Below are 27,201 nucleotides of genomic sequence, written 5' to 3'. Positions count from 1 at the left end.
CCCATATCCCCCCCCACGTCCCCCATGTCCCCCCCCCCAGGTCCATGTCATGTCCCCTCCCCCGTGGTCCCCATCTCCCCCCCCCCCCCCCCCGGTGTCCCCCCCCATGTCCCCCCCCCCCCATATCCCCCGCCCCCCCATGTCCCCCTCATGTCCCCCCGTGTCCCCCCCCACATGTCCCCCCATTTCCCCCCCCAGGTCCACTCATGTCCCCCCGTGTCCCCCTCATGTCCCCCACCCCCCCATATCCCCCCCACCCCCTTCCCGCCCCCCCGCACTCTATGTCCCCCCGTGTCCCCCCCATATCCCCCCATGTCCCCCCACGTCCCCACATGTCCCCCCCGTGTCCCCCCCCCGTGTCCCCCCCATGTCCCTCACCCCCCCCATATCCCCCTCACCCCCTTCCCCGCCCCCCCCGCCCCCCATGTCCCCCCGTGTCCCCCCCATACCCCCCATGTCCCCCCCATGTCCCCCAACCCCCCATATCCCCCCCGCCCCCCCGTCCCCCCATCCCCCCCATGGTCCCCCCCCGTGTCCCCCCCACATGTCCCCACATGTCCCCCCCATGTCCCCCCCGTGTCCCCATCCCCCCCGTGTCCCCCCCACGTCCCCCCCATGTCCCCCACCCCTCCCCCTATCCCCCCCCCCCCACCCCCCTCCCCGTGGGTGCTGCCGCCTCCCCCCCCCCTCCCCCCCCCTCGTTAAGCTGATTACACCCACGGGGGATGGGGGGAGGGGAGGATTAGGGTGTCCCCCCCCCCTCCCCCTCCCCCTCCCCCCCTCCCCCCCCGCGGCGGTGGCACACGGGCTCTGGTGGCCGTGGGGGCACCCTGGGGGCAGCCTCCGCGCGGGGACCCACACGGACGGGGGGGGCAGAGCCCTTCCCCCCCCCCCCCTCCCCCCCAACATCCCCCATCCCCGCCCCCCCCAACCCCCCCACCCCACAGCACCACCCCCCACCGGGGCCTGAGAAAAGGTAAGAGACCCCTTCCCCCTCCCCCCCCCCCATTGGGGTCCTCTATGGGGGTATTTGGGTCCCCTATGGGGCCATTGGAGTCCCCTATGGGGTGGTGGGGTCCTCTATGGGGGTATTTGGGTCCCCTATGGGGCTATTGGGGTCCCCTATGGGGTATTGGGGTCTCTATGGGGGTATTTGGGTCCCCTATGGGGCTATTGGGGTCCCCTATGGGGTATTGGGGTCCTCTATGGGGGTATTTGGGTCCCCTCTGGGGCTACTGGTGTCCCCTATGGGGTACTGGGGTCCCCTATGGGGCTATTGGGGTCCCTTATGGGGCGTCGGTGTCACCTATGGGGCTATTGGAGTCCCCTATGGGGTGTTGGGGTCCTCTATGGGGGTATTTGGGTCCCCTATGGGGCTATTGGGGTCCCCTATGGGGTATTGGGGTCCTCTATGGGGGTATTTGGGTCCCCTATGGGGCTATTGGGGTCCCCTATGGGGCCATTGGAGTCCCCTATGGGGTATTGGGGTCCTCTATGGGGTATTGGGGTCCCCTATGGGGTGCCAGTGTCACCTATGGGGTGTCAGTGTCACCTCTGGGGGTGCTGGGGTCCCCTATGGGGCTATTTGGGTCCCCTATGGGGTGTCGGTGTCACCTCTGGGGGTGTTGGGGTCCCCTATGGGGGTATTGGGGTCCCCTATGGGGCCATTGGAGTCCCCTATGGGGTATTGGGGTCCTCTATGGGCTATTGGGGTCCCCTATGGGGTGTCAGTGTCACCTATGGGGGTGTTGGTGTCCCCTATGGGGGTATTTGGGTCCCCTATGGGGCTATTGGGGTCCTCTATGGGGCTATTTGGGTCCCCTATGGGGTGTCGGTGTCACCTATGGGGGTATTGGGGTTCCCTATGGGGGTATTGGTGTCCCCTATGGGGCTATTGGTGTCCCCCCCCGACGATTTGGATCCCCTATGGGATATTTGGGTCCTCTATGGGCTATTGGGGTCCCCTATGGGGCTCTTGGGGTCCCCCCCCAACGATTTTGGTCCCCTATGGGAGTGTTGGAGTTCCCTATGGGGCTATTGGGGTCCCCTATGGGGGTATTTGGGTCCCCTTTGGGGCCATTGGGGTCCTCTATGGGGCTATTGGGGTCCCCTATGGGGTGTCGGTGTCACCTATGGGGGTGTTGTGGTTCCCCATGGGGGTATTTGGGTCCCCTATGGGCTATTGGAGCCCCCTATGGGGTATTGGGGTCCCCTATGGGGGTATTTGGGTCCCCTTTGGGGCCATTAGGGTCCCCTATGGGACTATTGGGGTCCCCTATGGGGTGTCAGTGTCACCTATGGGGGTATTGGGGTTCCCTATGGGGTATTTGGGTCCTCTATGGGGTATTGGGGTCACCTATGGGGCTATTGGGGTCCCCTATGGTGGTGTTGGAGTCCCTTATGGGGTATTGGGGTCCTCTATGGGGTATTGGGGTCTCCTATGGGGTATTTGGGTCCTCTATGGGGTATTGGGGTCACCTATGGGGCTATTGGGTTCCCCTATGGTGGTGTTGGAGTCCCCTATGGGGTATTTGGGTCCTCTATGGGGTATTGGGGTCCCCTATGGTGGTGTTGGAGTCCCCTATGGGGTATTGGGGTCCTCTATGGGGTATTGGGGTCTCCTATGGGGTATTTGGGTCCTCTATGGGGCTATTGGGGTCCCCTATGGGGTGTCGGTGTCACCTATGGGGGTGTTGGGGTCCCCTATGGGGTATTGAGGTCCTCTATGGGCTATTGGGGTCCCCCTGAAAATTTGGGTCCCCTATGGGGTTGTTGGGGTCCCCTATGGGGTGTCGGGTCCCCCCTTTCCCATTTCGCAGCCCCCCCGGGGGGCCCTTCTGGGCTGTGTGTGTGTGTGTGTGTGTGTGTGTGTGCACACGCGTGTGCGGGTGTGAGACGTGTCCTGACACACACACGTGTGCCGGTGTGAGACATGTCCCCGTACATGCGTGTGCGGGTGTGACATGTGTCCCTGTACACGTATGTGCGGGTGTGACATGTGTCCCCGCACACACGTGTGCGGGTGTCAGACGTGTCCTGACACACACACGTGTGCGGGTGTGGGCCGTGTCCCGGCACACGCGTGTGCAGACTGTGGCACAGGGCTGACCCGGCCGTGGTGGGGGGAGGGGGGAGGGGGGGAGGGGGGGATGAAGGCGCCAGAAATAACCGGGACGGGATTATGGCACCGCCTGACCCGGCACCGCCGCCGCGCCCGGCACGGGGACACGGCGGGTGACACGCGGCGCGGGGTGACACAATGGGGGGGAGGTGACACCCTCTGTGCGGGTGTCACCGCCGTGCGGCTGTACGGTGGGGGTGGGTGTCACCGGGGGTGGGTGACAGCGGGTGTGCGGGTGTCACCCGGCGTGGGTGACACCCGTTGGGGGGTGTCACAGGGTGTGGGTGACACAGTGTGTGCGGGTGACAGAGCTCGGGGGTGTCACACTGTGTGGGGGTGTCACTGTGTGTGGGTGTCACCGGGTGTGGGTGTCACCGGGTGTGCGGGTGTCACCCGGCGTGGGTGACACCCGTTGGGGGGTGTCACAGGGTGTGGGTGACACAGTGTGTGCGGGTGACAGAGCTCGGGGGTGTCACACTGTGTGCGGGTGTCACTGTGTGTGGGTGTCACCGGGTGTGCGGGTGTCACACAGCTACGGGGTGACACGTGGTGTGTGGGTGTCACATTGGGTGTCCCACGGGTGTGCGGGTGTCACCCGGCGTGTGTGACACCCGTTGGGGGTGTCACAGGGTGTGGGTGACACAGTGTGTGCGGGTGACAGAGCTTGGGGGTGTCACACTTGTGTGCGGGTGTCACTGTGTGCGGGTGTCCCACGGGTGTGGGTGTCACCGGGTGTGCGGGTGTCACCCGGCGTGTGTGACACCCGTTGGGGGGTGTCACAGGTTGTGGGTGACACCCGTTGGGGGTGTCACAGGGTGTGGGTGACACAGTGTGCGCGGGTGACAGAGCTCGGGGGTGTCACACTTGTGTGGGGGTGTCCCACGGGTGTGGGTGTCACCGGGTGTGCGGGTGTCCCATCTACGGGGTGACACGTGGTGTGTGGGTGTCACATTGGGTGTCCCACGGGTGTGCGGGTGTCACCCGGCGTGTGTGACACCCGTTGGGGGTGTCACAGGGTGTGGGTGACACAGTGTGTGCGGGTGACAGAGCTTGGGGGTGTCACACTTGTGTGCGGGTGTCACTGTGTGCGGGTGTCCCACGGGTGTGGGTGTCACCGGGTGTGCGGGTGTCACCCGGCGTGTGTGACACCCGTTGGGGGGTGTCACAGGTTGTGGGTGACACCCGTTGGGGGTGTCACAGGGTGTGGGTGACACAGTGTGCGCGGGTGACAGAGCTCGGGGGTGTCACACTTGTGTGGGGGTGTCCCACGGGTGTGGGTGTCACCGGGTGTGCGGGTGTCCCATCTACGGGGTGACACGTGGTGTGTGGGTGTCACATTGGGTGTCCCACGGGTGTGCGGGTGTCACCCAGTGTGTGTGACACCCGTTGGGGGGTGTCACAGGTTGTGGGTGACACCCGTTGGGGGTGTCACAGGGTGTGGGTGACACAGTGTGTGCGGGTGACAGAGCTTGGGGGTGTCACACTGTGTGTGGGTGTCACTGTGTGTGGGTGTCACCGGGTGTGGGTGTCACCGGGTGTGCGGGTGTCACAGCTACGGGGTGACACATGGTGTGTGGGTGTCACATTGGGTGTCCCACGGGTGTGCGGGTGTCACCCGGTGTGGGTGACACCTGTTGGGGGGTGTCACAGGTTGTGGGTGACACCCGTTGGGGGTGTCACAGGGTGTGGGTGACACAGTGTGTGCGGGTGACAGAGCTCGGGGGTGTCACACTTGTGTGGGGGTGTCCCACGGGTGTGGGTGTCACCGGGTGTGCAGGTGTCACACAGCTACGGGGTGACACGTGGTGTGTGGGTGTCACATTGGGTGTCCCACGGGTGTGTGGGTGTCACCCGGTGTGGGTGACACCCGTTGGGGGTGTCACAGGGTGTGGGTGACACAGTGTGTGCGGGTGACAGAGCCCCGGGGGTGTCACACTGTGTGGGGGTGTGACGAATGTGGGTGACACAGGGGTGTGGGGGTGACACAGGGTGGGGGTGTCACGCGTGGGGGGTGACAGAGGGGCTGTGGGTGTCCCTGGAGTGCGGCTGTCACCGGGTTTTCGGGTGACACAGAGTGCGCGGGTGTCACCCGGTGTCAGGGTGACACCGGGGGGGGGTGACACGGGGGGGGGTGACACAGGATGAGGGTGACACAGTGTGGGGGTGACACGGGGGGGGGTGACACGGGGGGGGTGACACAGTGTGGGGGTGACACAGTGTGGGGGTGACACGGGGGGGGGGTGACACGGGGGGGGGGGTGTCACTCTCTGTATGTCACCCCCTCTTTTACCCCTCCCCCCCCCCCCCCCCCCCCGCCGCACGTGGCCCCACCGCCCCGGTTGGGGGGGGGAGGGGCGGGATAATCCCGGTTTTACCCCCCCCCCCCTCCTCCTCCCCCCCCCCCCGGGGGATTAATGGGGCCACTGGGAATGATGGGAGCAGGGGGGCGGGGGGGGGGGCACTGGGCCGACTCCTCCCCCCCCCCCCCTTCCGGGGATATGGGGGTCCGGGACCCCCCCAAAAAAGGGGATATGGGGGTCTGGGTGACCCCCCCACCCCAAAAAAGGGGACATAGGGGTCTGGGACCCCCCAAAAAGGGGATATGGGGGTCTGGGTGACCCCCCCACCCCAAAAAATGGGACATAGGGGTCTGGGACCCCCCAAAAATGGCACATGGGGGTCTGGGAGCCCCCAAAAAAGGGGATATGGGGGTCTGAGTGACCCCCCCACCCCAAAAATGGGACATAGGGGTCTGGGACCCCCCAAAAATGGCACATGGGGGTCTGGGAGCCCCCAAAAAGGGGATATGGGGGTCTGAGTGACCCCCCCCCCCCAAAAATGGAACATAGGGGTCTGGGACGCCCCAAAAAAGGGGATATGGGGGTCTGGGTGCCCCCCCCCCAAAAATGGAACATAGGGGTCTGGGACCCCCCAAAAATGGGGATATGGGGGTCTGGGTGACCCCCCCACCCCAAAAATGGGACATAGGGGTCTGGGACCCCCCAAAAATGGCACATGGGGGTCTGGGAGCCCCCAAAAAGGGGATATGGGGGTCTGAGTGACCCCCCCCACCCCAAAAAGGGGGATATGGGGGTCCGGGACCCCCCCAAAAAGGGGACATGGGGGGTGTGTCCCTCCCAAAAAAAGGGGATATGGGGGTCTGGGACCCCCAAAAAAAGGGGATATGGGGGTCTGGGACCCCCCAAAAATGGGGATATGGGGGTCTGGGTGACCCCCCCACCCCAAAAATGGGACATAGGGGTCTGGGACCCCCCAAAAAGGGGATATGGGGGTCTGGGACCCCCCAAAAATGGGGATATGGGGGTCTGGGTGACCCCCCCACCCCAAAAATGGGACATAGGGGTCTGGGACCCCCCCAAAAAGGGGACATGGGGGGTGTGTCCCTCCCAAAAAAGGGGATATGGGGGTCTGAGTGGCCCCTCCACCCCAAAAAAGGGAGACATAGGGGTCTGGGACCCCCCAAAAAAGGGGATATGGGGGTCTGGGTGAACCCCCCCACCCCAAAAAGGGGGACATGGGGGTATGGAACTCCCAAAAAAAGGGGATATGGGGGTCTGGGTGACCCCCCCACCCCAAAAATGGGACATAGGGGTCTGGGACCCCCCAAAAATGGCACATGGGGGTCTGGGAGCCCCCAAAAAGGGGATATGGGGGTCTGAGTGACCCCCCCACCCCAAAAATGGGGACATGGGGGTCTGGGACCCCCCAAAAATGGCACATGGGGGTCTGGGACCCCCCAAAAAAGGGGATATGGGGGTCTGAGTGACCCCCCCACCCCAAAAAAGGGGACATAGGGGTCTGGGACCCCCCAAAAAAGGGGATATGGGGGTCTGGGTGACCCCCCCCCCCCAAAAATGGAACATAGGGGTCTGGGACCCCGACCCCCCAAAAAGGGGACACAGGGGTCTGGGACCCCCCAAAAAAGGGCATATGGGGGTCTGAGTGACCCCCCCCCCCCCCCAAAAAAGGGGACACGGGGGTCTGGGACCCCCCCAAAAAGGGGACAGAGGTGACCGGGGACCCCCATCAGTGGTGGGGGTGTCCCCCCCCCCCCGTCCCCCTCTCACCCCCCCCCTCCCCCTTCCCCCGCAGGTGGTGACCCCCGACCCTGAGGACCCCCCACCCCCCGGGAGGAGTCCCCATCTCACCACGGTGATGACATCACCGGACACCGCCGGACGGCGCCGTCTCCCCCCGCGGCCCCCCAGGGCCTGAGGACCCCTCGTCTCGTCCCCACCGTCCCCCCCCAGCGCCGGACCATGCGGCCCCACGGTGGCACCTCCCACGGTGGCAGCGGCCACGATGACTTCTTCTGCGGTGGCATCTGCGGCCCTGATGTCCCCCGCGGTGGCATCAGCCCTTCTGGCAGCATCCCCCGGGACATCGTCTCCCACAGCGGTGGCACCTTTTCTGGTGGCATCTGCCACAGCGATGACATCTCCGATGGCGGTGGCATCTCCCATGACAACATCTCCCACGGTGGTGGCATCTCTTATCGTTGTGGCATCTCCCAGAAGAGTGACATCTCCCATGGTGGTGGCATCTCCCATGACAGCATCTCCCATGGTGGTGGCATCTCCCATGGTGGTGGCATCTCCCATGGTGGTGGCGTCTCTCATGGCAGTGACATCTCCAATGACAGCATCTCCCACAGTGGTGACATCTCCCACAGTGGTGGCATCTCCCATGACAGCATCTTCCATGGTGGTGGCATCTCTTATCGTTGTGGCATCTCCCATGGCAGTGACATCTCCCATGGCAGTGACATCTCCCATGACAGCATCTCCCATGGTGGTGGCATCTCTTATCGTTGTGGCATCTCCCAGAAGAGTGACATCTCCCATGGTGGTGGCATCTCCCATGGCAGTGGCATCTCCAATGACAGCATCTCCCACAGTGGTGACATCTCCCACAGTGGTGGCATCTCCCATGACAGCATCTCCCATGGTGGTGGCATCTCCCATGGCAGTGACATCTCCAATGACAGCATCTCCCACAGTGGTGGCATCTCCCACAGTGGTGGACTCTCCCAGAAGAGTGACATCTCCAATGACAGCATCTCCCACATTGGTGGCATCTCCCACAGTGGTGGCATCTCCAATGACAGCATCTCCCATAGTGGTGACATCTCCCAAGACAGCATCTCTCATGGCGGTGGCATCTCCCATGACAGTATCTCCCACAGTGGTGGCGTCTCCCATGGTGGTGGCATCTCCCATAGTGGTGACATCTCCCAAGACAGCATCTCCCATGGTGGTGGCATCTCCCAAGACAGCATCTCCCATGGTGGTGGCATCTCTTATCGTTGTGGCATCTCCCAGAAGAGTGACATCTCCCATGGTGGTGGCATCTCCCATGACAGCATCTCCCATGCTGGTGGCATCTCCCATGCTGGTGGCATCTCCCATGGCAGTGACATCTCCCATGACAGCATCTCCCATGGTGGTGGCATCTCCCACAGTGGTGGCATCTCCAATGACAGCATCTCCCATGGTGGTGGCATCTCTTATGGTGGTGGCATCTCCCAGAAGAGTGACATCTCCCATGGTGGTGGCATCTCCCATGACAGCATCTCCCATGGTGGTGGCATCTCTTATCATTGTGGCATCTCCCAGAAGAGTGACATCTCCCATGGTGGTGGCATCTCCAATGACAGCACCTCCCACGGTGGTGGCATCTCCCACAGCTATGGTGTCACCCAACCCAACGGTGTCTCCCATGGTGGCATCTCCCATGGTGGCATCTCCCACGGTGGTGGCATCTCCCACAGTGGTGGCACCTCCCAAACCGTCCCCTCCCACCACGGTGCCATCTCCACCAGCTTCCTCCTCCGCCTCTCCCATCACCCCCGGTGGCCTCCCCACCTCCTCCTGCTTCTCCTCCTCCTCCTCCTCCACCCACCCCCGACTTGGGGGGCCACCTTCAAGGTGGGGGTGATGGGTCCTTGGACCTGTGACCCCCTCCTGGCCCGGGCTTTGCCCGAGGTGGCCTCTCGTTTGGCTGTGGCCCGTCTCAACCGCGACCCGACCCTCAACGAAGGCTACTGGTGGGACGCGGTGGTGTTGACCGAAGCGTGTCGGACCCCCCAGGCCGTGACGGGACTACTCAACGTCGAACGCTACGCCACCGGATTGGTGGGACCCCTCAATCCGGCCACTTGTGGGGCCGCCGGGCTCTTGGCCACCGCTTGGAACAAGCCCTTGGTCTCCTGGGCTTGTTTGGGTGACGCGGAGGGGTTGGACACCTTGGTCACCCCCATGCCGGAACCCGCCGGGGTACTTCACGCCGTCTTCCGGTTCTTCCGTTGGGCCCACGTGGCCGTAGTCTCCGCCCCACAGGACATGTGGCGCGAGGTGGGGCAGGGCTTGGCCCAGGACCTCCGGGCTCGGGGGCTGCCCGTCACCGTCGTCACCACGGCCGGGAGTCAGGAGGAGGAGGCCCGGGAGGCGCTGAGGAGGGTGCAGAGGGCCGACGGCGTCCGAGGTAACGGGGCGGGGGAGGGGAGGAGGGGGAGGTGGGCGTGGATGGATGGATGGATGGATGGATGGATGGAGGTGGTGGGCATGGACAGATGGAGGGAGGATGGATGGAGATGGTGGGGATGGATGGATGGATGGATGGAGGTGGGCATGGATGGATGGATGGAGATGGAAGAGGATGGATGGATGGAGGTGGTGGGCATGGATGGATGGATGGAGATGGAAGAGGATGGATGGATGGATGGATGGATGGATGGATGGATGGATGGATGGAGATGGTGAGGATGGATGGATGGATGGAGATGGTGAGGATGGATGGATGGATGGAGATGGTGGGCATGGATGGATGGATGGAGATGGTGAGGATGGATGGATGGATGGATGGATGGATGGATGGAGGTGGTGGGCATGGATGGAGGGATGGAGGTGGGAGATGAAAGATGGATGGAGATGGTGCGGATGGATGGATGGATGGATGGATGGATGGATGGATGGAGGTGGTGGGCATGGATGGAGGGATGGAGGTGGGAGATGAAAGATGGATGGAGATGGTGCGGATGGATGGATGGATGGATGGATGGATGGAGGTGGTGGGCATGGACAGATGGAGGGAGGATGGATGGAGATGGTGGGGATGGATGGATGGATGGATGGAGGTGGGCATGGATGGATGGATGAAGATGGAAGAGGATGGATGGATGGAGGTGGTGGGCATGGATGGATGGATGGAGATGGAAGAGGATGGATGGATGGATGGATGGATGGAGATGGTGGGCATGGATGGATGGATGAAGATGGAAGAGGATGGATGGATGGAGGTGGTGGGCATGGATGGATGGATGGAGATGGAAGAGGATGGATGGATGGATGGATGGATGGATGGATGGATGGATGGAGATGGTGAGGATGGATGGATGGATGGATGGATGGATGGAGATGGTGAGGATGGATGGATGGATGGATGGATGGGTGGATGGATGGAGATGGTGGGCATGGATGGGTGGATGGATGAAGATGGAAGAGGATGGATGGATGGATGGATGGATGGATGGAGGTGGGCATGGATGGATGGATGAAGATGGAAGAGGATGGATGGATGGATGGATGGAGATGGTGGGCATGGATGGATGGATGGATGGAGGTAGGATGGATGGGTGGAGATTAAGGGCATGGATGGATGGATGGATGGATGGATGGAGATGGTGAGGATGGAAGGATGGATGGATGGAGATGGTGGGCATGGATGGATGGATGGATGGATGGAGATGGTGAGGATGGATGGATGGATGGATGGGTGGACGGATGGAGATGGTGGGCATGGATGGATGGATGGATGGAGGTGGGCATGGATGGATGGATGAAGATGGAAGAGGATGGATGGATGGAGATGGAAGAGGATGGATGGATGGATGGAGATGGTGGGCATGGATGGATGGATGGAAGTTCAGAAGTGGTGGGCATGGATGGATGGATGGAGATGGTGGGGATGGATGGATGGATGGATGGATGGAGATCATGGACATGGATGGGTGGATGGAGATGGTGGGCATGGATGGAATGAGGGAGGTGGGAGAGGAAAGATGGGTGGACATGGTGGGCATGGATGGATGGAGGTAGGATGGATGGAGATGGTGGTCATGGATGGATGGAGGAAGGATGGATGGAGGTGGTGGACATGGATGGAACGAGGAAAGATGGATGGAGGAGGTGGGAGAGGAAGGATGGATGGAGGTGGTGGACATGGATGGAACGAGGAAGGATGGATGGAGGAGGTGGGAGAGGAAGGATGGATGGAGGTGGTGGACATGGATGGAACGAGGAAGGATGGATGGAGGAGGTGGGAGAGGAAGGATGGATGGAGGTGGTGGACACGGATGGGTGGAGGAAGGATGGATGGAGGTGGTGGACATGGATGGAACGAGAAAAGATGGATGGAGGAGATGGGAGAGGAAGGATGGATGGAGGTGGTGGACATGGATGGAACGAGGAAGGATGGATGGAGGAGGTGGGAGAGGAAGGATGGATGGAGGTGGTGGACACAGATGGGTGGAGGAAGGATGGATGGAGATGGAAGAAAGATGGAGGTGGTTGGATGAAGGATGGAGGAGGTGGGAGAGGAAGGATGGATGGAGGTGGTGGACACAGATGGGTGGAGGAAGGATGGATGGAGGAGGTGGACATGGATGGAACGAGAAAAGATGGATGGAGGAGGTGGGAGAGGAAGGATGGATGGAGGTGGTGGACACGGATAGATGGAGGAAGGATGGATGGAGGTGGTGGACACGGATGGATGGAGGAAGGATGGATGGAGATGGAGGAGGTGGGAGAGGAAGGATGGATGGAGGTGGTGGACATGGATGGAACGAGGAAAGATGGATGGAGGAGGTGGGAGAGGAAGGATGGATGGAGGTGGTGGACACGGATGGGTGGAGGAAGGATGGATGGAGGAGGTGGACATGGATGGAACGAGGAAGGATGGATGGAGGTGGTGGACACGGATGGATGGAGGAAGGATGGATGGAGGTGGTGGACACGGATGGATGGAGGAAGGATGGATGGAGATGGAAGAAGGATGGAGGTGGTTGGATGAAGGATGGAGGAGGTGGGAGAGGAAGGATGGATGGAGGTGGTGGACACGGATGGATGGAGGAAGGATGGATGGAGATGGAAGAAAGATGGAGGTGGTTGGATGAAGGATGGAGGAGGTGGGAGAGGAAGGATGGATGGAGGTGGTGGACACGGATGGGTGGAGGAAGGATGGATGGAGATGGAAGAAGGATGGAGGTGGTTGGATGAAGGATGGAGGAGGTGGGAGAGGAAGGATGGATGGAGGTGGTGGACACGGATGGATGGAGGAAGGATGGATGGAGATGGAAGAAGGATGGAGGTGGTTGGATGAAGGATGGAGCAGGTGGGCCTGGATGGAGAAAGTCCACGCTCTCGCCGGTTGAAGGTTGACCGAGGAGCTCCTGCAGGCCGGGGGTTGGGGGAGGTGGATGGGCTGTCCCCGCCGTGACACTCGCCTGTCTTCTCCTCGGCAGCGGTGGTGATGTGCATGCACTCGGTGCTGCTGGGCGGCGAGGAGCAGCGGGTGCTCCTGGAGAAGGCCGAGGACATGGGCATGGCCGACGGCACCTACGTCTTCATCCCCTACGACGCCCTCACCTTCCCCCTGCCCTACCGCCGCCTGCCCTACCCCGTCCTGGCCAACAACACCAAACTGCGCCTGGCCTACGACGCCGTCCTCACCGTCACCATGGACTCCCCCGATGTCACCTTCCACCAGGCCCTGCGCCGGGCCAAGGAGGCCTACGAGATCCCCGCCCACGTCGACCCCACCCAGGTAGGGTGGGAGGCAACTTCAAGGGGTTGGGGGGCACCTCCGTGGGGTGAGGGACACCTCCCTGGGGTGAGGGACACATCCGTGGGGTGAAGGAGACATCCACGGGTTGAAGGAGACATCCATGGGGTGAAGGACACATCCATGGGGTGAAGGAGACATCCATGGGGTGAGGAACACCTCCATGGGGTGAGGAACACCTCCATGGGGTGAAGGACACCTCCCTGGGGTGAAGGACACCTCCCTGGGGTGAGGGACACCTCCATGGGTTGAAGGAGACATCCGTGGGGTGAGGGACACATCCACGGGGTGAGGGACACCTCCATGGGGTGAAGGACACATCCACGGGGTGAAGGAGACATCCATGGGGTGAGGAACACATCCACGGGGTGAGGGACACCTCCATGGGTTGAAGGAGACATCCGTGGGGTGAGGGACACATCCACGGGTTGAAGGAGACATCCGTGGGGTGAGGGACACGTCCACGGGTTGAAGGAGACATCCATGGGGTGAGGGACACCTCCGTGGGGTGAGGGACACATCCGTGGGGTGAGGGACACATCCGTGGGGTGAGGGACATATCCGTGGGGTGAAGGAGACATCCATGGGGTGAAGGACACATCCACGGGGTGAAGGACACATCCATGGGGTGAAGGAGACATCCATGGGGTGAAGGACACATCCACGGGGTGAAGGAGACATCCATGGGGTGAGGAACACCTCCATGGGGTGAAGGACACCTCCCTGGGGTGAGGGACACCTCCATGGGTTGAAGGAGACATCCGTGGGGTGAGGGACACATCCACGGGGTGAGGGACACCTCCATGGGGTGAAGGACACATCCACGGGGTGAAGGAGACATCCATGGGGTGAGGAACACATCCACGGGGTGAGGGACACCTCCCTGGGGTGAGGGACACATCCACGGGTTGAAGGAGACATCCGTGGGGTGAGGGACACATCCACGGGGTGAGGGACACCTCCATGGGGTGAAGGACACAGCCACGGGTTGAAGGAGACATCCATTGGGTGAGGAACACCTCCATGGGGTGAAGGAGACATCCATGGGGTGAGGGACACATCCACGGGGTGAGGGACACCTCCGTGGGGTGAGGGACACATCCGTGGGGTGAAGAACACATCCATGGGTTGAAGGAGACATCCATGGGGTGAAGGACACATCCATGGGGTTGAAGGAGACATCCGTGGGGTGAGGGACACATCCACGGGGTGAGGGACACCTCCATGGGGTGAAGGACACATCCACGGGGTGAAGGAGACATCCATGGGGTGAGGAACACATCCACGGGGTGAGGGACACCTCCATGGGTTGAAGGAGACATCCGTGGGGTGAGGGACACATCCACGGGTTGAAGGAGACATCCGTGGGGTGAGGGACACATCCACGGGGTGAGGGACACCTCCATGGGGTGAAGGACACAGCCACGGGTTGAAGGAGACATCCATTGGGTGAGGAACACCTCCATGGGGTGAAGGAGACATCCATGGGGTGAGGGACACATCCACGGGGTGAGGGACACCTTCATGGGGTGAAGGACGCATCCATGGGGTGAAGGACACAGCCACGGGTTGAAGGAGACATCCATGGGGTGAGGGACACCTCCATGGGGTGAGGGACACATCCGTGGGGTGAAGGACACAGCCACGGGTTGAAGGAGACATCCATGGGGTGAGGAACACCTCCATGGGGTGAAGGATGCATCCATGGGGTGAAGGACGCATCCATGGGGTGAAGGACACATCCACGGGGTGAAGGACACATCCATGGGGTGAGGAACACCTCCATGGGGTGAAAGAGACATCCGTGGGGTGAGGGGCACATCCACAGTGTGAGGGACACCTCCGTGGGGTGAAGGACACATCTATGGGGTGAGGGACACATCCACAGGGTGAGGGACACCTCCCTGGGGGCGGAGACAGGAGCCATCAAGGTCATGGGCTTGATGTGGGGTGGGGCAGTAGGTGGAGAACGTGGCCAATGGGAGTTGAGCGGAGGTGATTGTGGCTTGTAGGCCTTGGGGGGAGGTGGCCATGGCCAATGGGTGTGTCGGTAGCCAACGGGAGTTGGGCAGAGATGACTACAGCCAATGGGAGTTGGGCGAAGGCAGACGGGCAACGAGTAGAGGTGACCGTGGCCACCACCGGCGTGGGGCAGAGGTGACCGTGACCACCACCGGCGTGGGGCAGAGATGACCGTGGCCACCACCGGCGTGGGGCAGAGGTGACCGTGGCCACCACCGGCATGGGGCAGAGATGACCGTGGCCACCACCGACGTGGGGCAGAGGTGACCGTGACCACCACCAGTGTGGGGCAGAGATGACCGTGGCCACCACCGGCGTGGGGCAGAGATGACCGTGGCCACCACCGGCGTGGGGCAGAGGTGACCGTGGCCACCACCGGCATGGGGCAGAGATGACCGTGGCCACCACCGACGTGGGGCAGAGGTGACCGTGACCACCACCAGTGTGGGGCAGAGATGACCGTGGCCACCACCGGCGTGGGGCAGAGGTGACCGTGGCCACCACCGGCGTGGGGTAGAGGTGACCGTGACCACCACCGGCGTGGGGCAGAGATGACCGTGGCCACCACTGACGTGGGGCAGAGGTGACCGTGGCCACCACCGGTGTGGGGCAGAGATGACCGTGACTTGACTGCAGATGGCCACAGCGTTGTCCTGCGGGTGTCACCGGGGCCCCATGGAATCACGGTGGTCCCTCCGGACCCACTGCCTCCTCCTCTCACCCCACAGGTCCACCCCCTCTTCGCCACCATCTACAACTCCATCCACTTCTTGGCCAAAGCGGTGGAGGCCACCAGGAGAACGGGCCGCTGGGTGATGGGCACCAGCGTGGCCGAACACGCCCGCGCCTTCCAACTGGAGGGCTTCTGCCAATCCTTCTCCGTCACCGAGGAGGGGGACGTCAGCGTCCCCTACGTGGTGTTGGACACGGACGGCAAAGGTGACCAGTTGTGGCCCGTCTACGGACTGGAACCGGGGACACGGGGGCTGAGCTACCGGGGTTACGGCGTCCACTGGCCCCACAGCTCCAGTCCCGGCACCGACGCCGGTTGCTGGTTTGAATCGGGTTCCATCTGCAACGGAGGTGAGAAGATACCCCGGTGGTCCTCAGCCCACCTCTGTCCATCTCTCCAGATAGCTCACGTAGGACCTATCGGCCCCACAGGTGTAGTCTGAGCTGTCTGAGCTGGCAGGAGGTCTAGCGTGGGGCTGTCCGTCCCTCCATCCGTCCATCCCTCCATCCATCCATCCATCCATCCATCCACCCAACCCTTCATCCCACCATCTACGTAGGCTTATCTTCATCCCTCCATCCATCCATCCATCCATCCATCCATCCATCCATCCATCCCATCAATCAACCTTCTCCGTAGGCTTATCTTCATCCATCCCTCCATCCACCCATCCATCCATCCATCCATCCATCCATCCATCCATCCCATCAATCAACCTTCTCCGTAGGCTTATCTTCATCCATCCATCCATCCATCCATCCATCCATCCATCCATCCCATCAATCAACCTTCTCCGTAGGCTTATCTTCATCCATCCATCCATCCATCCATCCATCCATCCATCCATCCATCCATCCACCCACCCACCTGCCTGACCCTTCAACCAACCTTCTCCCTGGGCTTATCTTCACCCCTTCATCCAACCCTCTACATAGACTTAGCCACAGGTGACCATGGTGGGCACGTGTGGCCACGGTGGCCACGGGTGACCATGGTGGGCATCCATGACCATAAGCAGTCATGGGTGGCCATGGCTGACCATAGATGGCCACGGGTGACCATGGTGGGCATCCATGACCATAAACAGTCATGCGTGGCCATGGCTGACCATAGATGGCCATGGGTGACCATAGGTGGCCACGGGTGACCATGGTGGGCATCCATGACCATAAGCAGTCATGGGTGGCCATGGCTGACCATAGATGGCCATGGCTGACCATAGATGGCCACGGGTGACCATGGTGGGCATCCATGACCATAAACAGTCATGCGTGGCCATGGCTGACCATAGATGGCCATGGCTGACCATAGGTGGCCACGGGTGACCATGGTGGGCGTCCATGACCATAAGCAGTCATAGGTGGCCATGGCTGACCATAGATGGCCACGGGTGACCATGGTGGGCATCCATGACCATAAACAGTCATGAGTGGCCATGGCTGACCATAGATGGCCATGGGTGACCATAGATGGCCACGGGTGACCATGGTGGGCATCCATGACCATAAACAGTCATGGGTGGCCATGGCTGACCAAGATGGCCATGGCTGACCATAGGTGGCCACGGGTGACCATGGTGGGCGTCCATGACTATAAACAGTCATAGGTGGCCATGGCTGACCATAGATGGCCACGGGTGACCATGGTTAGCATCCATGACCATAAACAGTCATGAGTGGCCATGGCTGACCATAGATGGCCATGGCTGACCATAGATGGCCACGGGTGACCATGGTGGGCATCCATGACCATAAGCAGTCATAGGTGGCTGACCGTAGGTGGCCACGGGTGACCATGGTGGGCATCCACGACCATAAGCAGTCATAGTTGGCCATAGCTGACCATAGGTGGCCACGGGTGACCATGGTGGGCATCCATGACCATAAACAGTCATGAGTGGCCATGGCTGACCATAGATGGCCATGGCTGACCATAGATGGCCACGGGTGACCATGGTGGGCGTCCATGACCATAAGCAGTCATAGGTGGCCATGGCTGACCATAGATGGCCACGGGTGACCATGGTTAGCATCCATGACCATAAACAGTCATGAGTGGCCATGGCTGACCATAGATGGCCACGGGTGACCATGGTGGGCATCCATGACCATAAACAGTCATGCGTGGCCATGGCTGACCATAGATGGCCATGGCTGACCATAGGTGGCCACGGGTGACCATGGTGGGCGTCCATGACCATAAGCAGTCATAGGTGGCCATGGCTGACCATACATGGCCACGGGTGACCATGGTGGGCGTCCATGACCATAAGCAGTCATAGGTGGCCATGGCTGACCATACATGGCCACGGGTGACCATGGTGGGCATCCATGACCATAAGCAGTCATGAGTGGCCATGGCTGACCATAGATGGCCATGGCTGACCATTGATGGCCACGGGTGACCATGGTGGGCATCCATGACCATAAGCAGTCATAGGTGGCCATGGCTGACCATAGATGGCCACGGGTGACCATGGTGGGCATCCATGACCATAAGCAGTCATAGGTGGCCATGGCTGACCATAGATGGCCACGGGTGACCATGGTGGGCATCCATGACCATAAGCAGTCATAGGTGGCCATGGGTGGCCTTACATTCCTTGGTGGCTCCTCTGGGCCACCCCACCCTTCACCCCCTTCCTCTCTCCGGCACAGGGGTAGACGCCACCTTCGTCCTCCTCATGTTTGTCCTCATCTCCGCCCTCATCGCGGCCGGGGCTGCCCTCGCCTGCTTCATCAGGTGGGTGCCACCACCCCATGGGGTGCTGTGGGGGGCTGAGGAGGGGACCTGGGGGAGGTACAGGGTTCCCGACGGGGGGGTGGGGTGGGGTGGTGGACACCTCAGCAGCTTCCGTGTCCCCTCCCTACAGGCGCCGCATCCAGCAGGCCCAGCTGATGAAGGGACCCAACAAGATCATCCTCACCATGGAGGACCTGACCTTCATCAACACCCAGAGCAGCAAACGGGTGAGGAACGGGGTGGGGGGACGACCCACACAGGGGGACTTCTGGGGTGGCCACGTTGGCTCAGGGATTCGATGGCCCCCGAGGCGGTTGGAAAGGAGACCCTGTGGCCTGGAATCTGCCCCGTGGTCAATCTTGGCTTTGGGAGGAGAACCATGGGCTGGTGGGACCCCAGGGGTGACGTGTCCCCATGGTTGATGGTCCCCATGGCCGATGGTCTCCGTGGCCTGGTGTCTTCCCTGTAGACAAGCCGGCCTTGGGGAGGAGACCTAGGGACTGTTAGGTCCCCATGGGTGGCAGGTCCCCATGGGGGACATATCTCAAGTGTCCCTGTGACCTAAGGGGGTCCCTGTGACCAAGATCTGCCTTGAGAGGTGACCTATAGGCTGATGGGTCCCCATGTGTGATGTGTCCCTCTGGGTGACGTGTCCCCATGGCACGAGGTGTCCCCCAAGGCCAGGCTCTGCCCTGGGAGAAGATCCACGGGCTGGTGGGTCCCCATGGGTGACGTGTCCCCATGGCCTGAGGTCTGTCCCTCTGGGTGACGTGTCCCCATGGCACGAGGTGTCCCCCAAGGCCAGGCCCTGCCCTGGGAGAAGATCCAGGGGCTGGTGGGTCCCCATGGATGACGTGTCCCCATGGCCTGAGGTCTGTCCCTCTGGGTGACGTGTCCCCATGGCACGAGGTGTCCCCCAAGGCCAGGTTCTGCCCTGGGAGAAGATCCAGGGGCTGGTGGGTCCCCATGGGTGACGTGTCCCCATGGCCTGAGGTGCGTCCCTCTGGGTGACGTGTCCTCATGGTATGAGGTGTGTCCCTCTGGGTGATGTGTCCCCATGGCACGAGGTGTCCCCCAAGGCCAGGCTCTGCCCTGGGAGAAGATCCACAGGCTGGTGGGTCCCCATGGGTGACGTGTCCCCATGGCCTGAGGTGCGTCCCTCTGGGTGACGTGTCCTCATGGTATGAGGTGTGTCCTCTCGGTGATGTGTCCCCATGGCACGAGGTGTCCCCCAAGGCCAGGCCCTGCCCTGGGAGAAGATCCACAGGCTGGTGGGTCCCCATGGGTGACGTGTCCCCATGGCCTGAGGTGCGTCCCTCTGGGTGACGTGTCCTCATGGTATGAGGTGTGTCCCTCTCGTTGATGTGTCCCCATGGCACGAGGTGCCCTCCAAGGCGAAGCTCTGCCCTGGGAGAAGATCCACGGGCTGGTGGGTCCCCATGGGTGACGTGTCCCCATGGCCTGAGGTCTGTCCCTCTGGGTGACGTGTCCCCATGGCACGAGGTGTCCCCCAAGGCCAAGCTCTGCCCTGGGAGAAGATCCAGGGGCTGGTGGGTCCCCATGGGTGACGTGTCCCCATGGCCTGAGGTGTGTCCCTCTGGGTGACGTGTCCCCATGGCACGAGGTGCCCTCCAAGGCCAGGCTCTGCCCTGGGAGAAGATCCATGGGCTGGTGGGTCCCCATGGGTGACGTGTCCCCATGGCCTGAGGTCTGTCCCTCTGGGTGACGTGTCCTCATGGTATGAGGTGTGTCCCTCTGGGTGATGTGTCCCCATGGCACGAGGTGTCCCCCAAGGCCAAGCTCTGCCCTGGGAGAAGATCCACGGGCTGGTGGGTCCCCATGGGTGACGTGTCCCCATGGCCTGAGGTACGTCCCTCTGGGTGACGTGTCCTCATGATATCAGGTGTGTCCTCTGGGTGACGTGTCCCCATGGCACGAGGTGTCCCCCAAGGCCAGGTTCTGCCCTGGGAGAAGATCCAGGGGCTGGTGGGTCCCCATGGGTGATGTGTCCCCATGGCCTGAGGTGCGTCCCTCTGGGTGACGTGTCCTCATGGTATGAGGTGTGTCCCTCTGGGTGACGTGTCCTTATGGTATGAGGTGTGTCCCTCTGGGTGATGTGTCCCCATGGCACGAGGTGTCCCCCAAGGCCAAGCTCTGCCCTGGGAGAAGATCCAGGGGCTGGTGGGTCCCCATGGGTGACGTGTCCCCATGGCCTGAGGTGTGTCCCTCTGGGTGATGTGTCCCCATGGCACGAGGTGTCCCCCAAGGCCAGGCTCTGCCCTGGGAGAAGATCCACGGGCTGGTGGGTCCCCATGGGTGACGTGTCCCCATGGCCTGAGGTCTGTCCCTCTGGGTGACGTGTCCCCATGGCACGAGGTGTCCCCCAAGGCCAGGCCCTGCCCTGGGAGAAGATCCACTGGCTGGTGGGTCCCCATGGGTGACGTGTCCCCATGGCCTGAGGTACGTCCCTCTGGGTGACATGTCCTCATGGTATGAGGTGTGTCCTCTCGTTGATGTGTCCCCATGGCACGAGGTGTCCCCCAAGGCCAGGCCCTGCCCTGGGAGAAGATCCACGGGCTGGTGGGTCCCCATGGGTGACGTGTCCCCATGGCCTGAGGTGTGTCCCTCTGGGTGACGTGTCCTCATGGTATGAGGTGTGTCCCTCTGGGTGATGTGTCCCCATGGCACGAGGTGTCCCCCAAGGCCAGGCTCTGCCCTGGGAGAAGATCCAGGGGCTGGTGGGTCCCCATGGGTGACGTGTCCCCATGGCCTGAGGTCTGTCCCTCTGGGTGACGTGTCCTTATGGTATGAGGTGTGTCCCTCTGGGTGATGTGTCCCCATGGCACGAGGTGTCCCCCAAGGCCAGGCTCTGCCCTGGGAGAAGATCCAGGGGCTGGTGGGTCCCCATGGATGACGTGTCCCCATGGCCTGAGGTACGTCCCTCTGGGTGACGTGTCCTTATGGTATGAGGTGTGTCCCTCTGGGTGATGTGTCCCCATGGCACGAGGTGCCCTCCAAGGCCAGGCTCTGCCCTGGGAGAAGATCCAGGGGCTGGTGGGTCCCCATGGGTGACGTGTCCCCATGGGCTGAGGTCTGTCCCTCTGGGTGACGTGTCCTTATGGTATGAGGTGTGTCCCTCTGGGTGACGTGTCCTCATGGTATGAGGTGTGTCCCTCTGGGTGATGTGTCCCCATGGCACGAGGTGCCCCGCCGTGTCCCCACGGGCCGCATCCTGACCTGTCACCACGCGCTAGGTGGATGGCAGCCGCACCAGCCTGGCCGGCCGCAGCGGGGCGGACACCAAGAGCATCAAGAGCTTGACCGCAGCCCCCGACACCACCAACGTGGCCATTGCCGAGGTAAGATGGCCCCTCCTCCTCTTCCCCCTGTGGTGCGGGCGTGTCCCCGTGGCGTGTCCCCCCCCCCCCACCTTCAACCCCCCCACCCCCCAACCCCGTCACCCCAACCCCCTTTCCCCACCTGCCACCTCCGGGGGCGACAAGGCAGGGCCACCTCCGTAGGGACGTCCCCACCTCCCACCCAACCCCTATGAGTGCCCCCCGCCCCCCCCCCCCCCCCCCCCCCGCCCCATCCCGGCTAGATGATTGACAGCTCGGCGGCCATGATTGACAGCCGCCTCCCGCCCTTTCCCGCAGGGAACCGAAAACTCGAAGGGCAACAGCCACCTCCCCCTCCTCCTCCTTTTGTTTAACCAACAGGGCCTTGTCGCCTCCGTGCAGGTAAGTCGAAAAAGCGGCAAACCCCACCCTTTTTCCCCCCACCCCCCCCCCCCCCAAAAATTGACCCTGCCCTGCTCCACCCCACCCCACTCCACCCCCACCACCCCTTCCCTCGCCACGGCCCCGCCGTGGGCAAAAAAAATGGGGCCGGGGTTTTTTGAGGGTTTTGGGTTTTGGATGAATGGATGGAGGTTCTCCAGTTGGGTTGTGCGTCGGGTTGGGGATGAAGAGGGGAGGACGTGGAGTGTCCCTGTCCCCGCCGTGACGCCCACCACGGGTGTCCCTGTAGGGTCCCCCATGGCCTCGGGGTGGGGCTGGTCCACGGGGGGGTTCTCGGACCTCACCCCGCTCTGTCCCTCAGGGCGACTGGGTCTGGCTGAAGAAGTTCCCCGGTGACCAGCATGGTGAGGTCAAACCGGCCACCAAGTTGGCCTTCTGCAAGGTGAGGGGGTCATGGGGACAACGCTAGGTCATGGGGGACAATTTTGAGTCATGGTGGACAACGTTGGGTCATGGGGACACCACTGGGTCATGGAGGACAACGTTGGGTCATGGTGGACAACGTTGGGTCATGCGGGACAATGTTGAGTCATGGCGGACAACGTTGGGTCATGGGGACACCACTGAGTCCTGGTGGACAACGTTGGGTCATGGGGACACCACTGGGTCATGGGGGACAACGTTGGGTCATGGGGGACATCATTGGGTCATGGTGGACAACGTTGGGTCGTGAGGACACCAGTGGGTCATGGGGGACAACGTTGGGTCATGGTGGACACCACTGGGTCATGGGAGAGAACGTTGGATCACGGGGACAACACGGGATCTTGGGGACACCAGTGGGTCATGGGGGACAACGTTGGGTCATGGGGGACAATTTTGAGTCATGGGGGACAACGTTGGGTCATGGGGACACCACTGGGTCATGGGGGACAACGTTGGGTCATGGAGACAACGTTGGGTCATGGGGGACATCACTGGGTCATGGTGGACAACGTTCGGTCGTGAGGACACCAGTGGGTCATGGGGGACAACGTTGGGTCATGGTGGACACCACTGGGTCATGGGGACACCAGTGGGTCATGGGGGAGAACGTTGGATCACGGGGACAACACGGGATCTTGGGGACACCAGTGGGTCATGGGGGACAACGTTGGGTCATGGGGGACACCCCTGGGTCATGGGGGACAACGTTGGGTCATGGGGGACGTCATTGGGTCATGGTGGACAACGTTGGGTCGTGAGGACACCAGTGGGTCATGGGGGACAACATTGGGTCATGGGGACACCACTGGGTCATGGGGGAGAACGTTGGATCACGGGGACAACACGGGATCTTGGGGACACCAGTGGGTCATGGGGGACAACGTTGGGTCACGGGGGACAACGTTGGGTCATGGGACACCACTGAGTCATGGCAGACAACGTTGGGTCATGGGGACACCATTGAGTCATGGGGACACCACTGGGTCATGGTGGACAACGTTGGGTCATGGGGGACGTCATTGGGTCATGGTGGACAACGTTGGGTCGTGAGGACACCAGTGGGTCATGGGGGACAACACTGGGTCATGGGGGACAATGTTGGGTCATGGTGGACACCACTGGGTCATGGGGACACCACTGGGTCATGGGGGAGAACGTTGGATCACGGGGACAACACGGGATCTTGGGGACACCAGTGGGTCATGGGGGACAACGTTGGGTCATGGGACACCACTGGGTCATGGGGGACAACGTTGGGTCATGGAGACAACGTTGGGTCATGGGGACACCACTGGGTCATGGGGGACAACGTTGGGTCATGGAGACAACGTTGGGTCATGGGGACACCACTGGGTCATGGGGGACAACGTTGGGTCATGGAGACAACGTTGGGTCATGGGGGACATCACTGGGTCATGGTGGACAATGTTGGGTCGTGAGGACACCAGTGGGTCATGGGGGACAACGTTGGGTCATGGGGACACCACTGGGTCATGGGGGAGAACGTTGGATCACGGGGACAACACGGGATCTTGGGGACACCAGTGGGTCATGGGGACAACGTTGGGTCACGGTGGACAACGTTGGGTCATGGGGACACCACTGGGTCATGGGGGACAACGTTGGATCATGGGGACACCACTGGGTGATGGGGGACAACGTTGGGTCATGGAGACAACGTTGGGTCATGGGGGACGTCATTGGGTCATGGTGGACAACGTTGGGTCATGAGGACACCAGTGGGTCATGGGGACAACGTTGGGTCACGGGGGACAACGTTGGGTCATGGGGGACATCGCTTGGTCATGGGGGACACCTCTGGGGGACATGGGGGACACCTCTGGGTCATGGGGGACAATGCTGGAAGCCATGGGGGTCAACACCAGACCATGGTAGGACAATGTCAAGCCATGGGGATGGGGACTGGGACAATTCTGGACCATGGTGGGACAAGGTCAGGCCAGAAGTGGCCAACAGATGGCCCCGGGGCCAACACCGGGCCCCGTCCCACGTGTCCTCTGGCCCGGGACAGTTGCGTGACCTACGCCACGAGAACGTCAACCTCTTCTTGGGCTTCTTCCACGACTGCGGCATCTTCGCCATCGTCTCGGAGCACTGCTCCCGCGGCAGCCTGGAGGATCTGCTGCGCAACGAGGACATGAAGCTGGACTGGATGTTCAAGTCCTCCCTCCTCATCGACCTCATCAAGGTGACCACCCAGCGGGGACGGGGTTGGAGGGCGGGGGGGGGGGGGGGGGGACACGCGCGGTGGGGGTAGCGGCAGCAAACGTGGTGGCCACGAGAGCGGAGGTGGATGGGGTGGGGCTGGTGGGCATGGTGATGGACTTGGGGTGGTGGCCATGGTGGTCTTGGTGGCAGTGGTGGTGCTGGTGGCCATGGTGATGGACTTGGGGTGGTGGCCATGGTGGTCTTGGGGGCTGGGGTGGGGCTGGTGGCCATGGTGATGGACTTGGTGGTGGCCGTGGTGGTCTTGGGGGCTGGGGTGGTGCTGGGGACCATGGTGATGGACTTGGGGTGGTGGCCATGGTGGTCTTGGGGGCTGGGGTGGGGCTGGTGGCCATGGTGATGGACTTGGTGGTGGCCACGGTGGTCTTGATGGCTGTGGTGGTGCTGGTGGCCATGGTGATGGACTTGGGGTGGTGGCCACGGTGGTCTTGGTGGCTGTGGTGGTGCTGGTGGCCATGGTGATGGACTTGGGGTGGTGGCCATGGTGGTCCCGGTGGCTGTGGTGGTGCTGGTGGCCATGGTGATGGACTTGGGGTGGTGGCCATGGTGGTCTTGGGGGCTGGGGTGGGGCTGGTGGCCATGGTGATGGACTTGGGGTGGTGGCCATGGTGGTCTTGGGGGCTGGGGTGGGGCTGGTGGGCATGGTGATGGACTTGGGGTGGTGGCCATGGTGGTCTTGGTGGCAGTGGTGGTGCTGGTGGCCATGGTGATGGACTTGGGGTGGTGGCCATGGTGGTCTTGGGGGCTGGGGTGGGGCTGGTGGCCATGGTGATGGACTTGGTGGTGGCCGTGGTGGTCTTGGGGGCTGGGGTGGTGCTGGGGACCATGGTGATGGACTTGGGGTGGTGGCCATGGTGGTCTTGGGGGCTGGGGTGGGGCTGGTGGCCATGGTGATGGACTTGGTGGTGGCCACGGTGGTCTTGATGGCTGTGGTGGTGCTGGTGGCCATGGTGATGGACTTGGGGTGGTGGCCACGGTGGTCTTGGTGGCTGTGGTGGTGCTGGTGGCCATGGTGATGGACTTGGGGTGGTGGCCATGGTGGTCCCGGTGGCTGTGGTGGTGCTGGTGGCCATGGTGATGGACTTGGGATGGTGGCCATGGTGGTCTTGGGGGCTGGGGTGGGGCTGGTGGCCATGGTGATGGACTTGGGGTGGTGGCCATGGTGGTCTTGGGGGCTGGGGTGGGGCTGGTGGGCATGGTGATGGACTTGGGGTGGTGGCCATGGTGGTCTTGGTGGCAGTGGTGGTGCTGGTGGCCATGGTGATGGACTTGGGGTGGTGGCCATGGTGGTCTTGGGGGCTGGGGTGGGGCTGGTGGCCATGGTGATGGACTTGGTGGTGGCCGTGGTGGTCTTGGGGGCTGGGGTGGTGCTGGGGACCATGGTGATGGACTTGGGGTGGTGGCCATGGTGGTCTTGGGGGCTGGGGTGGGGCTGGTGGCCATGGTGATGGACTTGGTGGTGGCCACGGTGGTCTTGATGGCTGTGGTGGTGCTGGTGGCCATGGTGATGGACTTGGGGTGGTGGCCACGGTGGTCTTGGTGGCTGTGGTGGTGCTGGTGGCCATGGTGATGGACTTGGGGTGGTGGCCATGGTGGTCCCGGTGGCTGTGGTGGTGCTGGTGGCCATGGTGATGGACTTGGGGTGGTGGCCATGGTGGTCTTGGGGGCTGGGGTGGGGCTGGTGGCCATGGTGATGGACTTGGGGTGGTGGCCATGGTGGTCTTGGTGGCAGTGGTGGTGCTGGTGGCCATGGTGATGGACTTGGGGTGGTGGCCATGGTGGTCTTGGGGGCTGGGGTGGTGCTGGTGGCCATGGTGATGGACTTGGTGGTGGCCATGGTGGTCCTAGTGGCTGTGGTGGTGCTGGTGGCCATGGTGATGGACTTGGGGTGGTGGCCGTGGTGGTCTTGGTGGCTGTGGTGGGGCTGGTGGCCATGGTGGTGGCCATGGTGGTCCCAGTGGCTGTGGTGGTGCTGGGGACCATGGTGATGGACTTGGGGTGGTGGCCCTGGTGGTCTTGGGGGCTGGGGTGGTGCTGGTGGCCATGGTGATGGACTTGGTGGTGGCCATGGTGGTCTTGGTGGCTGTGGTGGTGCTGGTGGCCATGGTGATGGACTTGGTGGTGGCCGTGGTGGTCTTGGTGGCTGGGGTGGGGCTGGTGGGCATGGTGATGGACTTGGGGTGGTGGCCATGGTGGTCTTGGTGGCTGTGGTGGTGCTGGTGGCCATGGTGGTGGCCATGGTGGTCCCA

At 62.2% G+C, this 27,201-nt stretch overlaps 1 protein-coding gene across 1 annotated transcript; it reads left to right on the top strand.

The window, feature by feature from the left end:
* Positions 1-7,401: 7,401 nt before the first annotated feature.
* On the top strand, positions 7,402-24,914 carry LOC309684008 (retinal guanylyl cyclase 2-like; the record flags this gene model as incomplete). Its single annotated transcript, XM_082499975.1, has 11 exons — positions 7,402-7,675; positions 8,229-8,314; positions 8,758-9,625; positions 12,663-12,964; positions 15,733-16,087; positions 18,395-18,479; positions 18,610-18,706; positions 21,734-21,838; positions 22,136-22,219; positions 22,581-22,661; positions 24,738-24,914. Coding segments are annotated over 11 exons (2,514 nt in total), but the record flags the coding sequence as incomplete, so codon positions are not given.
* Positions 24,915-27,201: the final 2,287 nt, after the last annotated feature.

The sequence above is a fragment of the Vanellus vanellus genome (assembly GCF_965231255.1).
Source record: "Vanellus vanellus genome assembly, contig: HAP1_SCAFFOLD_911, whole genome shotgun sequence".
NCBI classification, from domain to species: Eukaryota; Metazoa; Chordata; class Aves; order Charadriiformes; family Charadriidae; genus Vanellus; species Vanellus vanellus.
Note: the sequence above shows the minus strand (reverse complement) of the source record. Positions and strands in the feature narration are given on the sequence as shown.